The sequence below is a fragment of the Medicago sativa genome, chromosome 3 (assembly GCF_051527215.1).
Source record: "Medicago sativa cultivar Bolivia chromosome 3, Bolivia_mono, whole genome shotgun sequence".
NCBI classification, from domain to species: domain Eukaryota; kingdom Viridiplantae; phylum Streptophyta; class Magnoliopsida; order Fabales; family Fabaceae; genus Medicago; species Medicago sativa.
In genome coordinates, this window is record NC_140751.1 from 12,293,907 (window position 1) to 12,311,487 (window position 17,581).

At 31.4% G+C, this 17,581-nt stretch overlaps 1 protein-coding gene and 1 long non-coding RNA gene across 2 annotated transcripts; one reads left to right on the forward strand and one right to left on the reverse strand.

Annotated features, from left to right (window-relative positions):
- Positions 1-5,712: 5,712 nt before the first annotated feature.
- LOC146935786 (DNA-directed RNA polymerases IV and V subunit 5B-like) lies at positions 5,713-9,823 on the reverse strand. The gene is made up of 4 exons (XM_085750868.1): positions 9,497-9,823; positions 7,185-7,361; positions 6,460-6,573; positions 5,713-6,073 (listed from the first exon to the last, which is right to left on the reverse strand). The coding sequence occupies exons 1-4, from the start codon at positions 9,755-9,757 to the stop codon at positions 5,948-5,950; spliced, it is 678 nt and encodes a 225-aa protein (XP_085606994.1). The 5' UTR covers positions 9,758-9,823; the 3' UTR covers positions 5,713-5,947.
- Positions 9,824-13,428: 3,605 nt separating this feature from the next.
- On the forward strand, positions 13,429-16,159 carry LOC146935787 (uncharacterized). The gene is made up of 2 exons (XR_015030359.1): positions 13,429-14,006; positions 15,355-16,159. It is a non-coding gene; the product is annotated as an uncharacterized LOC146935787 (long non-coding RNA).
- The last annotated feature ends 1,422 nt before the right edge of the window (positions 16,160-17,581 follow it).

Below are 17,581 nucleotides of genomic sequence, written 5' to 3' on the forward strand. Positions count from 1 at the left end.
TTAATTTGAAAATCATTTATCCTAACTGCCACAAATCACACATTCACACTTGAAGCCCTTGGTAAATCTGCAAAGAAAATAAATAATTCAAAAACAAAGACTATAAAAAACAAAAGATAATTTAGGATCAAGGAACTTGTAGAAAGCTAATCCTCTTTAGCACTTAATGTGTTAACAAGTTTCATACTTACAACACATTAAATTTAACTTGTTGAAAATATATATAAATAGAGTAGCAAACTTACAAAGAAAAGAAGAGTACCTAATATATAGAAAAAAAAAAGTAATACCTAAGAGAGGTTCATTGCTTCTCATAGTGAAAGAAGCTTCTTGCAAAAATACATTTTAATTAAAACAAATGAGGTTAGGAGTGGACAATCCACAAAAGAAGAAGATTACTCAAGTTCATCACAATATCATATTCTAATACTTCTAAGAAATGAAGACTTTGTTGCAACACATATTTGATTTCATATTTTTACACCTTATAGTATGTTTGCTTCACTCTCATTTTATAGCTACTACCCGGGTTGTACGGAGACATAGGTAGTCAATGATGGATCACCACATAAAAAAAAATTGGTTGACGAGGTAGGGTGGATAGCTTAATTGGTATTTGAGATAAAATAAATAAATATTTTAATTACCTGTGAGTTAATGGATACAGACACAAATGTAACGTTATTCAAACTTATAGATATCGGTACTCATATTAAATTAGTAAAATTATGAAAATATTATTATTAAAATATAAATGTTATCCACATGAAAGAAATCCTCACCCAATTTCTCAATTTTTGTTCATGTTTTGATTAATAAATAATTTTGTTGTCAAAAGTGGAAGAAACATTCTACATAATTACCATTTTTTTTTTACATAAATGCATTTTTTTTAAAAATATTTATGCTTAGAAAATATTTATGCTTGGGACAAAGTGTGTAGGCCTTTAGAGGAGGGTGGTCTGGGGATTAAAAATTTGAGAGCCTTCAACTTGTCTCTATTAGGGAAATGGGTGTGGAAAATTAAATCAGAGAGTGCTGGTTTGTGGTATAGAGCTTTGGCTTGTAGATATGGGGCGGGAGCGGGTGGATTTAGGGAAGGTGGCAGAGATTGTTCTATCTGGTGGCGTGATATTAGGCAGTTAGAATTTGTCGACAGGGATCTTATGGACGAGTATTCAGTTAAAGTCGCATATAAATCAATCATGGCAGGCTTACCAAGTCGGTCTAACCCTGCTTGGGTAAGAGCTTGGCATAAATCAATTCCGTCGAAGGTCTCATCTTTAGTGTGGAGATTATTCCAAAATAGAATAGCGACAAAAGATAACCTGGTGAGGACGGGTGTCATTGGTCAAGGAATGTCCTTGTGTGTAGGCGGTTGTGGTATGGAGGAATCGATTTCTCATCTCTTTTTCGAGTGTCCGAATTTTGCTGGTTTATGGTATCATGTGTGTAATTGGCTAGGGACTGTTACAACATTGCGGAATGAAGCGATGGCTCATCTTGATCAATTTGAAGGCTTGATTGGTAGCGGAAGAGCTCTCCGTTTGAGAGTTAGTGTCATTTGGTTTGCTGGAATTTGGAGCATTTGGAAATCAAGAAATGATAAGCTTTTTAATAACAAGGATATTAGTATGTATCATATGATTGAAGAGGTTAAAAGGTTATCTTGGAATTGGCTGAAGTACAAATCGAATAGCATGGATTATGACATTGTTCATTGGTACTTGAATCCTAGAGCATGTCTTGGATGTGTGGATTAATGTTATAATTTTTCAGTGTGGATGTGTGAAGTAATAGGCAAAGAATGTTGTGTTTTTGCTTCTATGGGGCTGTTTGTTTCATTGAGGTTCTGTTTCAGCTTTGTTGTGAGCTTAGCGGTTCTGTTTCAGCTCTGATTAGGTGCAGGATCTTAATTGTGGTAGCAGGCTCTTTTCTGTTTTAGCAGCATGTATTAGGCGTCTTGTTAGCATTTTTCCTTTTTGCTGCTTTCATCATTAGGTGTCTTCTTGGCTGTAGCTTTTGTTGTAGGAGTTGGCTTTGGTGTAGATCTGTTTGTATTCTTTGTACTCTTCCTTTTGGCATCGCTGGTGCCTTTTTATTTCAGTATAGTTTCTTTTGCCTCTTCAAAAAAAAAAAAAAAAAATCTATGAAATACTTGTCTAACACATATATGCACGAGTATGAGACGGACATTAATATCATTTTAATCCAACATAACGGATAACATATTACTACTATTTGTACTCGTGAATGCCGAGTGTCATCTCTAGTTAAAATATATTTTTGATACTTTATCTTTTACTCAAAATTCTATTTTTTAAAAAATAAATTATGGAATTTTGAAAAAGAAAGTAGACCATCACTCAAATTACGAATTTTAGCGTAGAGGAGGACCACTTCACAGCTCTTTATAACATATCACTGATGTCACATGATACGCTAAATGACCACATAATATTGGACAACACTTGTGTGACATTGTGGTGTCATCGTCATGTGACATTAACCAACCACAGTGTGACACGTGTCACCCTTTATTTAAAAAGTTACAAAAAACAAAAAATTCATGTGAAAGAGAGAAAAAACCACTTGTTCATAGAAAAAATCATTTGTCACACTGTGGTTGGCTGATATCATATAACATTGCCACCACAATATCATCCAAGTATTGTCCCATAATATTACATTTAACGAAAATTGTTTACATGATAAATTTGTATAAAATTACAAAAATAAAGTATCAAAATAAATTTTATTTTATAAGAAAACGGACCTAAATAAAAATAAAAAAAAAGGACGAAAAATGAATTTTCACTAAAGACAGATGACCGAAAATATACTGTAGCCCTTTTTAAAACTTTTATGAAAATTAACGACACTCAAAGAATAGAGCTCACATATTTCTTCGTCTTCACGGATAAGTCAATGATCTAACAATTGACAATTCGATACATACAAAAGAAAAGTAAATATGAGTTGAATTTTGAGGCACACATTTATTTTCTCGCTATTTTTGTTGATTTATTAAATCAATTAAATCATCGTGTGAGCCTTTATAACCAAATATGATATCTTTCGTCAACAAAATTTCACACAACTTTCAAATATTTGTCCAATATATATATATATATATATATATATATATATATATATATACACACACACACACCACTATTATTTACTCTTTTTTTTTTCTTCTTTCAACTAACCACACTTATTATTTGTTGTCCAAATCCAATTAGGTAATAGCTAGATCACTGTCATAGGTGAACCATAGACCATCGCAGACCGCATGTAAAAGTCATATCTTCATTCTTTATATGGCTAGTGAAATAATGTGCAAAAGATTTTGGCAGATACCACAATTGAAACCAGTGGACATTTCTTCGTTTATTTTTGAAACAAGTGAACCATATGGTAAGTTTAAATTGTTTCCTTTTAAATGATAATTTCAGTCCATTAATTGCAACCAAGATAGGAAATGGTCCACAGAAAAAAATGTAATTTCATGGACATAATTGGTCTTGAGATTGAAACATTTACTTATTGATGCCAACTCATTTTTCCTAATCAATCAACACCTTAGTAAATTGGTAATGACCATAATAAGAAAGGGTGAAATTCGAAAGAGATAGTTACCTGTACGAAGTTTAAGTTTATATGTTGATCCCAGCTGGACTCTTCAATATACTCCCTCCGTTTCAAAATACATGTCTATTTTGAAGAAATTGCAGTAACCAAGAAGAAGTTAGTTTGACACAAAAGTTCATATTATACCCTTGTCTTCGATTTCCTCCATTTTACATTTATTTACACCATCTCATAATTACTCCCAATACCAAAATAATTAAAGTTAATCAAATGGCAATACCAATACCATTTTGGAGTACTAGTAAATGACGTGATTATTGCTGCGGTGTCGTGTGGAATTCAACTTCTCTTATCTAAATGGCATGCTTCGGTTATCAAATTTTTTTTAAAACTCAATTGAAAAACTTCCCTCCATTATTTATACTCTAATCCTAAAATGTTTACCACCAAAGTTAAATTAAAATTTGTATTTCCCATCATTTTTTTAAAAACACTTATAATTTCAGTATATATAAGAGTTAGGTACTCATTTATCAAATTTATATTATTAACGAAGAACAAAATTTTGCTATGGATCTCAATGCTTTTCCATTTGATTTAAATGATGAACCATTGTTTGATTTAAATGAAGAGCCACTATTTGATTTAAATCAAGAACTACATGATTTAACTGGTATGTACTCTCATTTGCTTAAACTCTTTTTTGTTAGTATACGTAACTGGTACATGGCTTTCTCCGCAGTGATGTCGTTTTCTGTCGTTTTTTATAGTTTTAATTATAAATTGGCCATGCAAATTAGAAAGTCCAGTAGTCATGGGAAAATAATTTCTTGGTTCACACGATGGATTAATTTTTTGGGAGAGTGCATGAGTAAATCCACTTAAAATTGGGTCAATGTTTATTAGTGGAACATAATTATTGTGGAGAAAATCTAGAATCCAATTAATTGGTAAACAAGGGTAAAATAGACAAAATGTATCCTTAAACTATCAAATGGACATGTATTTTGAAACAAAAAATTTCTCCAAAATGGACATGTATTTTGAAACGGAAGGAGTAATATGTTACTTGTGTGAAAACAAACTATGTGTATGTTTGGTTTCCCTTTTAGAGAGACTAAAATTGATTTTTGGGATATTAAGAAAATTAAGCAATAACCATCCTTAAATGCATGTTGCTCGCAAAATTTAAAGGATAGTTATTGCTTAAAACTTTTAAGCAAATGTCACAACTTTTAAGGATAGTTATTGCTTAAAAGACTTTATTATCCCTCATTTAATGTTTGTCTTTTTAATATTAGTTGATGTATTTAATGTTTCACAACATTCTATAAGGGTATATTTGTAAAAATGTTTAAAAAGTTACAACAATTAATGCTGACATTGGTTTTGATGTTTTTTGGTTTTTCTTCTTAAATTAAGGACCGGAGGGAGTACTTTAAATTCCTTAACATAGCTTGAAGCATTTTTTAAGGGTCCATATTAAATGCATGTTGCTCGCAAAATTTAAAATGCTTAAATTCGTCACTAATTATGTATTGTTATTTTTACCATAGATTTCTTTCACTTAAGATAATCTTATTTGAGACACTGTTAACATTAAATGTCTTCCAATCGAGATTTAAACAATAATTTATAGTTCGATGTATTGTATGAGTTTAGCTATTTCCACTAAACCCAATTCTCATTGGTTTAGTTTAATTTTATTTACCAAAACTAGAGTATATGGTTTAGTTTTCAAAATAGTGAATCGTACAAATAACAAAAGCATTACAATTAAAGTAAAGGAAGAGATGAACAGTAGTTCGAACAACCAAGTCAATAAAAATGATCACTATTTTGATGTATGAGTTTCCAAGAAAGTGACCAACAATAGTTATTGAAATCATTTAGATTATTTAACATTTCAGCACAGTATAGCTAACCTGTCTCCTACTTGCAATCATACACCATTTGTGTATACTTCTATATCTGGCACCCACAGATAATTTTTTAAATTCTTTGGTCATAATAATTCGAGGGAAAGGGAACAAAATCTTTTGAAACTCACAGATACCAGCTCTATTCACCTACTCATGCTCTAAACAAACAAGTTTTTCATATAAGTGGAAGAGTATATATTGAATAATGAAGCTTTTGAATTAAGAAGTGATGTGATCAACATCATAAATAAGTTTCCATCTTGACAAGTTTCTAACATGTATGGGCAACACTGAACTCATACACAATAGAACTTGCTAAACATTTACCAATTCAAATATTATCTTTCTGAACTTTAAGCAGTATAGGTTCTAAAACAATGAAATTGTAATTGTCGCTGTTCCATACGTGGCAGCATAATGTAATAGAACTATTACACGACACAGCGGTACATTACGAGAGAATTAAACATCTCACCACTGTGAGAGATCTTGACAACTTGTCCTTTTTCCAGTCCATAGTAGCTAGCAATGGCATCAGTTCTTAGCATGTGAGGTAGCTAAAAAGAGCAACAGAATAAGATATAATTACTGGTATGATCAATATAAATAATGGTTTAATCAATATAAATTAGCTATGGTTTACTATAGTATTACACTTTCAACATTAGAAAATCATAATTCTAAGTTATCTGACTCTTCTACAGCAAGCAACTTACTCTAAACTGTAAAGAAAGTAATATTACTGACATAAAACAATATATGACATTACATACATGCATAACAAATCAGGAATGTGTTAAAACCTAAACCCTTAATTTTTGTTATTAACTGTTGAGATTACTTACTTTACTCTCCACCCATACTCAATTTAGAGGAGTCAAAATGATTAATGATTACAAAGTGCTTGTTATAGACAGCCAATAAGCATATTTACCAAGTTTACCTGTTTCTCTTCGACGTTATACTTCTTGAGCAGTTTTTGCTTCTCATTAGCAGTCAGAACCTCATACTTTGGCTGCAGCACATGCTTTGTCACATTGACCAGCAAGTCATTCAACTAGAGGCAAAGTAACATGGTGTTATGGACTTACAAAACCATTGCAAACTAAAAGTGGTCGGAACTCTTAAGTGGAATCAATTGCTGATTATGTTCACACAAATCTTGAATTCAAAATCAAATCGCATTATACGAACTTTAACACATTAGGAATCTTGTAACCGATCTCTAATTTAGAAATGAAAATATCTTTAGACCCTTTCAATATTTTCTCCTACTATATCTAGTAAACACAAAAACAAAACTGCAAAAGATATTGATGAATAAGCCTCTGGTCTGAACTTGTGGTTCCATTGTGTCAAAAGGATAAAGATTTCAATCTTTCAATCCCAGAATAACACACTAATGGGGAAAAAAATTAAAGTCATCTTATAGATAATGTGCGATTGTGAGCTAAAATAGCAAAGTTCAGTTCTCATACGTGATCAATGCATAAGCTCAAGTCATATTCTGCAATCCATTTTACCTTACCAGAAAAGAGGACTTACATATGTTCCTAGTTTGCTTAACATATTATGCATAATTTACAACAACTAAAATAATAAAAAAAGGTTAATTATTTTCTGCACCAAAATATTTCAAATTAAACATTCATGAAAGGGCTAACTTACGTTTATGATCTCAACTTTAAATGGACAGTTTTCCAATTCTTTACGAGCATAAGAAGTCATCTTACTTTGCACAACAAGTATCAGCCTACTCAACCTTTCTTTTTCCACAATCTGGCTTTGTATAACAATCAAGTTGCTTTTTCTGATATCATCAGTTCCTGGGAAAACAACTTGTACCTGCAAAGCAGAATTTCATGAGCCAACAGCAACCACAAAAGTGAATGTATAAAGCACCCCTCATTCTACAGGATTACGTAACAGTGGATTAAAAACGTACAAACAGTTAAATCATTCGTCAGGAGACCAAAAAATGCAACTGATCTTGAACAAATGAGGGAGAATCTTATGTCACCCAAGATTGATGAAAGGAATCAAAACTCATAACAGTTCAAAGATAATTTATTCTTACATAACAGTTCAAAGATAATTCATTCTCACATAGCAGTTCTGTTATTATTAACTGTTGAGGGTCAAATTGGATAGTGATACAACCTGAATAGAAGTTGTTATCATTTTTCTCCGTTTATGTTGGATTTGTGATGTTGAGTTAAACTCGACCCAAATTCTAAGCTGGTATCAGAGTCTATTCTAGATTTGTTGGGTCAATAGTTATCGACCCTAAATATTGGTTATAAGTGGTGAACATCCCTCATCTTACTAGCTAGTTTTGTGGGGTTGGATTAGAATCGACTCAAATTCTAAAGTTAAAAATGACTATCTATATAAAGCAAAAACTTTCCCAAAATTTTACCACAATTAAGGTTTGTTTTGGATCTTGGATGAAGTGAATCGGTACATATTGTTAGTATGCACTCTCATTCAATAGTCAGGTAGCATGTGAAAACATATTGGCGAAAAATATTCTTGATGTTTTGTATTTTTCATCGATTATTAGCCAAAAACAGAGAATGAATTTTGCAGCAAAATGGATGTTAGTTTACATGGTATTAGAGACTTCTCAGAATACATTAAACTGCTAGTTTCTTCTATGAAAAAAATATAAACAGAAAATATTGTAACTTTTTCCTTATGAATAATCAACTGGAAGAGCCATAACATAAAAACTATTACTCCTTTTAACCTTCAAAATTACTAATTTTCATGTTCAGTATGATGATACAAAGCAAAAACAATTAAAATAATGAAACCAACCAGAAGCATTTTAAGATTGTAAGAGTATCCAAATATATACATAATGATCCATGTAAGTTTGGGAGCAACAAGAATAGCCATCACTTGTATGCAAAAAGGACATGCTCTGCCACTGAGACCTTCATATGTAAAACCTCCTTATTCCCATCAAATCACCAATACAGCGCCAAACAGAAACAATATGATAAACTAGTATCATGAAACAAAATATTGAACCATGCAAAAAATTCATTTTCTAAAAGATATTCAAAATGGAATCAATCCCAGACACCTTATTTCCACTAGATCACACTTGTCAGATTCAAAATCAATTCCAAAAAAATAAATTTCAACTTTCATTTTTGAAGCACAATTCCAAAAAAATAAATTTCAACTTTCATTTTTGAAGCACTTTTGGATAAATGAATTCTACTCAAGAACACTAAGGGCCTTTTTTTTTTTTAGTTTTCAAGGTGAATAAGTGGGTGCCTGAGGTTCGAACCCCGGACACTGCATATACCAATGCATTGTCTCTGCCGAGATATGCTCACGGACACACTATGGCCTGTTTGTTACATGTAATAAAATATTGATTGACATTCAATAATTTAAGGTTTTTTTTAAGTATCGTGAACATAGCTTAGTTGACACCGAAATATACAGGACTAGTTCGAGCCCAAGATTCCACACGATATTAAACTTGAAATTACGGTCACTATTGACAAAAAAAAATTAGGGGTTTTTTAAGAAAAGAAAAAGTTATTTTACCATTAAAAAACTATTTTCTTTTAAAAAAATCATCTATAAAAAATGATTTTGAAGACAAGCTACTCACTATAGCTTTCCATTTTTCAATTTTTAGATTATTTTTTCCATTCAAAAGCTCATATGAAAGTTTTTAGTGGTTTGGATAGCTCAACGAATTTAAACTGAACAAACAAGAAAAACTAATCTAACAACTAATTACATTTTTCATTAAAAAAATCATATGAAAGTTCTTAAAGTAATGGTTTTTATTGAAAAAGCTATAGCAAACATGCCCTAACGTAATCAAAACTACAAAAAATCAAATACAAACTCAAAATCACGTCACAATCGAAATGAAGATGCAACCAAACATTGAAATAGTTTCGTGAATAAACCTTAGAAATAAGTAACATTGTTAATACAGAAAATAATACCTTGATGGAGGGGTTAGAGCGAAGAGAAACAGAAACACCAAGGGTATCAGGTTTGGGAAATTCACCAAAACGTGAACGAAACTCAGAAAGAGAAAGAGTGAGATCAGATTCAGAGACATTGTAGCCTCTATCATGAAGCATTTCCATCAGAGTCTTTCTGCATTCGAAGTAACGAATGGTTTCAATGTTGCTTTCTTCATTGCACATACGAATCAAACATTCGCTTCTTGTTTCGTTGACATTTTCTTCATTCATCGCCATTTTCAAACAACAAAAAAAGGTTGCAGAGTTTTTTTTTGGTTGAGTAGGAAACTTAGTAGAGAAGGAGTATATGAAACGAAACGACGAGTGTGTACTTATAGTACTTTTCCGTTACGATCTTTTTTGTCGTTTTCACAAAATATTTAAAGAATATGAAAAGTGTGATAATGACTTTGGTCTTTGAGTGTGTGTAGAGAATTTATTATTAATTCGGATAGAATTAATTTTGTGATAATTGAGTTTAACAGATTTATGTTTGGATATAGTAATAATTTAAAATTAATTATTCCATTTGGTTATTATTACAAGTAAAACTTCACTTTTTAAATAAATTGAATAATTAGTAGATACATTAATTATTCAATTTATCTAAAAAGTGAAGTTTTACTTATAATAGTGACGAGTTCATAAAAAGAATGTTGTTTGAATGATTTTGAACAAAATTACTTTTTAATGTATATATAATTACCAAAGTGGATACGATAAGAGAAATGGTGAAAGAAATTGATGGCAATTAAATAAGGCAATGAAAGAAATTAATGGTAGTTTAATGTACAATTGCTTTTAGATGATTCAAAAGCTATGAATAGTAGCTTTAAAGAGAATTGCTTTTGGAGGTAATAATTGATTTTCATGAGCTGAACCAAAATGTGTTTTTGAAGCAAGAAGCCATTTTGATATGCTAGAAGTGCTTTTTTACCCAAGAAGAAGCTGAACCAAGTACGCTATTAATACTGACATTAACATAATGCATAATCAAAAACTATTTTAAAATTTCAATAAATTGAAGGATTATCATGTGTACTCATTACATATTCAGTGATCAAAATGATTAGTCCCAGAATAACAATATTTTTGTCTGTGAATGAATTGAGTGGTTAGAAATCAACTCATTAAGTTGAACAAGTTAATGAATTCATATTTGAACTTCAACTTTTGTATACTACAATGTCATTGTTAATTGAGTTGTTGTGTTAGGGGACATGTTGAATAACAATTTCAATCTAGAAAAAAAGACCTTGAGATTCAATTTATTATTTAAAGACGTAAATTTAGACAACTTAAATATATTTTAATGAAGTCGCTTGTCAAAAACAAATATGTTAATCAAGTCTTTAGGATTGTTCTAATGACGGGATGTTTGGGTAATTTGCATGAGATCTTAGATTCAAATTTAATTGACTCCATTGCAACCCAAAAAAAATGTTAATCCCTTTTAAAAAATGTTTTGTTAGAGAGATTAAATTGTTTTATTTTATATTTATTATTATTGTTATTAACTTTCTTTAAAAAAAAATTATTGTTAGAAACTTAACCGTCTCTTTTTAATTATTATTAACACTTAATTGTTTTAGTCGTCTCTCTTTAATATTGAGTTGTTCAATTTTTTTTTCTTCACATTGAATAAACACGGTCACAAATTTTATTCTCTTTTTTAGGTAAGCTTTTATTCTATTCATTCTCATATTGCATATTGTATATAGAATCCAATCCAATTTGTATGTTGACAGTGTTTTAATGTCCGATTCACATGAAAGAAGTGTGTGATTTCGATGAAGGGCAAACAACACAAGGATTTGTCCATCGAAGAGGGATGATACGTGAAAGACATTAATATCAAGTTGGCACCCCCAACGGTTATATTATTCCACTTTCATTCAGGTATACACAAAGGTTGCAACAAACATTTTCTTCACAAGTTTATAGAATGAGGTTAATGACCTTATTCTATAATAATTGTTAAGAAATTTCATATAATGTGTGTATATTGTTAGTCATTAATTAAGTTGTTAGTACAACTATGATTATGTGATCATGTGTTGTGATCCTTATGTTCTAACAAAAGCCTTAAATAATAATTGTGTAATTAAATGTATCATGAGTTGTGATTATTGTTCGATAATATAGTTATTATTTGTTAGTAAGGGCATTTAAGACTTTTACATTATTTAGTATATATTCTTATTGTAAGACTATGCATTCAAGCTTTGCTCATTATGTTTATGAAACCCTAGTCTATATGTGTTCTTCTCTTCTTATTGTTCAAATGTTCATGTCAGATTATATTGTTAACATGGTATCAAGAGTATGATTTTATCCGCTTAAGTGACTGGTCGCTTCAGCCGTCGAATTTTCAAAAATTTAGGAATATATTAGGTTTAGTTTTATTTGGAATTTTGAGTGCTATTGACATATAGAGTTATTCAACACTTTTTTGTTTGTTTCGGTTTATTAGAAGTTTTACGTTTTGAAAAATCTCAAATAGTTAAAATAGTCTCTCAAGGCTGACATTAACTCTTTTCATATAATGACTGATATGACAATATTAACAGATTATTTTAACGTAAAGAATTATTTTGACTAACATACTGCACAAACAAAGACTATATTGGAATTTCGATACATTGAAAGATTATCGTGACTACTCGTGACACATTTAAGGATCAAAAGGAATATTTCCCCACAAAAAAACCAATATAAATTTTTATTTTAGTAATAACAATATTTTTGTTTGTTAATCAACTGAGTGGTTAGAAATTCACTCATTAAGGTAAATAAGTGAGAAATTCATATTTGAATTTCGACTTCTGCATACTACAATGTCATCATTAATTGAGTTGTTATGTTTAGGGACATGTTGAATATCAATTTTAATCTAAGAAAACAAAACCTTGAGATCCAATTTATTATTTAAAGAAGTAAATTGAGACAACTTAATCATATGTTATTGAAGTCGCTTATATAAAAAAAAAATGTTCATCAAGTCTTTAGGATTGTTCTAATGAAGGGAAGTTTGAGTAGCTTACATGAGATCTTAGATTCAAATTTGATTGTATCTATTGCAACACAAATAAAAATGTTAATCCCTTTTAAAAATGTTTCGTTAGAGAGATTAAAATTTTTTATTTTATTTTATTATAGTTGTTAGAAACTTAATTGTCTATTTCCAATTATTGTTATCACTTAATTGTCTTAGTCATCTCTTTTTAATATTGAGTTTTTCAAATTTATTTTTTGCATTGAATAAACACGGTCTCAGATTTTATTATATATTTTATTATATTCATTCGCATATTGCGTATTTTATAGATTCCAATCCAATTTGTATGTTGATAGTGTTTTAATGTCTGATTCACACGAAAGAAGCATGTGAGTTCGATGAAGGGCAAACAACACAAGGATCCTTCCATCGAAGAGGGATGATACACGCAAGACATTAATATCAAGCTGGTATCCCCAAAGGTTATATTATTTCACTTACATTCAGGTATACACGAAGGTTGCAACAAACATTTTCTTGAGAAGTTTATAGAATGAGGTTATTGACCTCATTCTATAATAATTGTTAAGTAAATTTCATATAATGTGTGTATATGTTGTTAGTCATTAATTAAGTTGTTAGAGCCCGTTTGGTGCGCAGGATAAGGAGACATGGTATGATTAGAATATCCTATCATGAGTCAATCTGTCATTTGGTGCACCAACAGAAAAGGATAAGTTTAACCTATTTCTTATCCTATCCCACTCCTCCTTTGTTATTTTTATCCTTAGTTTTTGGTGGGTTAGAAACATGATAGCATATAGCTATCACACGTGTATCCTATGTTCACCACAATACATCCTTCGATTCCCACCACCATTTCTGTTTCTTCGTATTTTGTTATTTTTTTTATTCATTTTTCCAATTTCCTTGTTCCAACATTTCAATTCCAACAATTTATTTCCACTGCTTCTGCCTTTCTTCCCAATCGATTTGAATTGGCAACACATATCAATTCCCAATTTGATTTCAATTGATACGAACAACTTCACAACTCAAACTCTTCATCCTCTCTGCAAATTCAATTACTGGAATGATGAAGAATTTTATTTCAACGAAGAAATTAATTTCAATGAAGCAATTGATTTCAACGAAGGCATATTCAAATTGCTATGATGAACGATTTAGTGTTTCTTTTTTATTATAGGATTTGGTGTTATAGGATTTGGCATATTCAAATGGCACTTTACGGAATGAATTAGGATTATATGTTTCCTGGTGTGTAGGTCTCAATTTTAATATAATTTCATATTTTGGCCATAAAAAAATTAAAGGATATGGATTTTTTTCCCTAATCAATTCCAATTGGCTGTTGCACATGATGTGGTAGCGGCGGCTTCACAGTTGGTGGAGTTAGGAGTTTAGGGTGAGGTGCTTCGTCGGCTGAAGATGGAGGCTCGACGACGGTGGTCTAAGATCGTGAATCTGGTATGATAGAATGATGTAGGAGATGAATATGGTGCAGTGTTGTTAATCTTTTCTTGTCGTGTCAATAACAAATGTGCACCAAACACATGATAGGATAACATAATGCTATCATATTTCTTATCATATGTGCACCAAACGTATGATAGGATAAGTGTCTATCATGTCACTATCATATCCTATCTTTATCCATTTTATAATCCTATCCTATCTCTATCACATCCTGTACACCAAACGGGCCTTTAGTGTCTACGATTATGATTATGTGATCATGTGTTTTGATCCTTATGTTCTAATAAATGCCTTACATAATAATTGTGTAATTAAATGTCGCATGAGTTGTGATTATGTGTCAATATTTTGTGATAAAATGATTACGTGTTTGTGAAATCTTGTATGTCAATTGCATAATGTGTTGAATGTTAATTGTCATAAAGTGTTCTAAGTCCTTATCCTCTATTGACAATAATCCTTCAACTAAGGAGTGACTCAAGTCAAACAATGGGGAAGAAAGTAATGTTATGACATGTGGTCAAACTGATGTGTTGCGATCATCATATAGATAGGGTATAACGAGAATCATTACATGGGAACACAACTATATTGTGCACATCTGTGGTGATTTACTTGTTAAGTTACGAGAGTACAAAGAGGGGGAATTCCTTTGAGGGAGCACCTCATTTTTTGTGATCAAATGTGAAACCCTTTATAACTTTGGCATGTCTCTAAGGGATCCCAGAAAAAATTTAGCGATTTTGTGAGACTTTGAATGTGTCTGTATCGGTCAAACATGTCATTAGGAGTAGTACCAAATGTGTCGTAGTTGATTCATGAATGTGAATGTGAGTAATGTTGACATGTATTTTGTCATGTTGAAAATCAAAGTGTTGTGAAAAGAATCAAGGGAACTTAAAAGTAAAAGTGTGTATGTAAATTGTGTATTCATACATCATAATGAGCATAAGTTCCGTAATTGAATTCTTGAAAGGATTTTTTTTAAGACCTATGTCTTTTAGTATTGTGAGCATACATCTAAATGTTAATTTGAAAAATTGCTTACGTATTAATATGTTTTGATATGTCTTTGATTTTTATCCTATGATTAATTGTTTATATATCATTATGTGCCATTATGCCTTTAAATGTTAAATACGGTAAATGTTCAGTATGTAGATGATAACTGGAAAATATGTCGGTATTAACTTGCATTTATCTCCCATTACATGTGATCCTCGAGCGCATGCAAAGCTTATTTAACCTTTATTGAGTATATTTAGTCTTTTATATTTTTTTTATGTTTATTTGAGTTTTAGGAACCTTTTATGCTTTCTAGTGTTGGTTTGAATGATAGGTCATGGGAAGATGTTCAAAGCTACAACACTGGGAAGCATGCTAACGATGTAAGAAGCCATAACGCTTAAAAGGAGTCCAAAGCTATAGCATTGAAGATCTATCAGTGCGGGTCGTACAAGTGTATGACCTTGGGTCCATTATTTGCAAGTCTTGAGGACCAAGTTTACATGAGCTGGCTCCAGGGAATTTAGTACAAGAAATAAGGAATATGTTGATTCCATGAGATAAGATTGCCAGCTCAGAGGAGATAGTACTGAAGGATTCATCCGGGAGATGTAGGAAGCTACAACTTTGCGACGAATCATACTTGGTTTATTGGATAAGCACTAAAGTGGGACCATAACATCTTGTGCTCGGAGAAGAAGATAGGGGAGTCTCCAATGGTACACAAAAGGAATAAAGGTATATTCCTATGCTTAATGGTTAAGGTAAGGACCACCACATGGGAAAAGACCTAAAAGGGCACCAAAGGATAAGAAAGGACTTGTACTATAAAAGGATAACAAGACCTAATTTTCAAGGTGTGCTAGTGGGGATGTGCCGAATAGAATAGAGATTGGAGGAAGCAACTTCCAATTAGTCACCATTAGAGATTCAAATCATTCTTCTTCATCTCATATCTTCATCCATTACACATCTAAAGCATAGTAGTTAGAATCTTAGATTTGTAGAGTTATTAGAGTAAATTGGTAAGGGAGATCTGCAAAGAACTCACCTCCATCCTTAAAGGGTTGTAATTTCTCTTTTGTAAAATCTATTCTTATCTAATGATTTATGCAATTATGTTTCCATTTTTATATTTTCATTTCCTGTGGTTCAACTCACCATGAGCTAAACCCCTAGTGGTTTAGACATGGTGAGGTTATGATTTATTAATTTACTAGCGATATATAAAGTTGTAGCACCATGCTTTACTCAGATAAACAGTTTTTAACTCAAAACCATTATAAGTGAATCCTGACAAATTTTACTTCTAACAAAGTAAGGAGTGCAAAATGTTTATTCGATATTATTTTGACCTTAAGCACCATTGAGTGAAAGGGACTAGAATCCTAAATGTAAAATTGACGCTATAGGAAGTTATAACTCTTTGAATCTCAGTTAGCTTAAGTGGTTAATAAACGGACATAGAGCTGAGAATCACTAGAGCTACACCACGCTATAGCTTAGTATTACATTCTCTATAGGATTCTTGTCATATGGCAAAATGATCTGTATAGCTGCACCTTAGTGTGAAAATGGAAGGGTCCTGAACCAAACGAATTGTGTGTGTTAAGTACCGAGATTGAGCATTGATTTGGTTGCTTAACTATTTAGGTAGTATCGTTTTGGTCCCTTAATTAAAATTCGATTTATATTGGTCCCTTAACTTCTCTCCGTTACAGATTTTGGTCCTTTTCGTTAGTTTTAATTCAAAGGCTTAATTGCACTTTTCCCCCTATCTTTTGCTAATTGTGCGATTTTGCACCCCCTCTTTTTTTTTGAGCGATTTTGCACCCCATCTTTTTTCCCCCTTTCTGATTTTGCACCTCATATGTGTTCAATTGCACTTTTACCCCCTATCTTTTTGCTAATTGTGCGATTTTACACCCCCTCTTCTTTTTTTTGAGCGATTTTGCACCCCATCTTTTGCCCCTTTTGGCAAAAGATGGGGTGCAAAATTGCTCAAAACAAAAGAGGGGGTGCAAAATCGCACAATTAGCAAAAGATAGGGGAAAAATGCAATTAAGCCTAATTCAAAAACGTAAGGTTTTCTTCATCTTCTATAAAAAAAAAATCTTTATAGTAGATCTTAATATTGTGTAATGTTTTTATAGTAGATCTTTTTTAATGAGTGTCATAATGCATATCATTAAATACATACATGGATGAGAAAACATTAGTTAGGGAGAGCAACCATTGGCAAATAAGGATGTTATGAGATGTATCGAGTCACATATTAAGTTGATACATTTATCATTTATTGGGTGTATTAAAGCACGACAATAAAATCATATCACGTGCCAATGAGGGTATTTTGTAAATAAAGGCAGGATAAGGGTCTTGAGAAAACACATTTGATTGGTTTAGAGCATTAGGGTTAGGGTCTGTGGTAACAAAACTATGTAGAATTTATAGATATAGATAAATAGATATAGAATTTATAGGTAGATATATTTCATTGTACTTTTTCCATTAATTTATCTAGTCAAACAATTAATAAAATTTGAGAATGAATTTAATAT

Excerpts from the sequence above, each read along its gene's own strand:
- LOC146935786 (XM_085750868.1), bottom strand. The coding sequence starts at position 9,757 with ATGGCGATGAATGAAGAAAATGTCAACGAAACAAGAAGCGAATGTTTG. Across the intron at positions 7,362-9,496 it reads GCTCTAACCCCTCCATCAAG|GTACAAGTTGTTTTCCCAGG; the intron begins GTATTATTTTCT and ends TCTGCTTTGCAG. Across the intron at positions 6,074-6,459 it reads ATAACGTCGAAGAGAAACAG|CTACCTCACATGCTAAGAAC; the intron begins GTAAACTTGGTA and ends TGCTCTTTTTAG.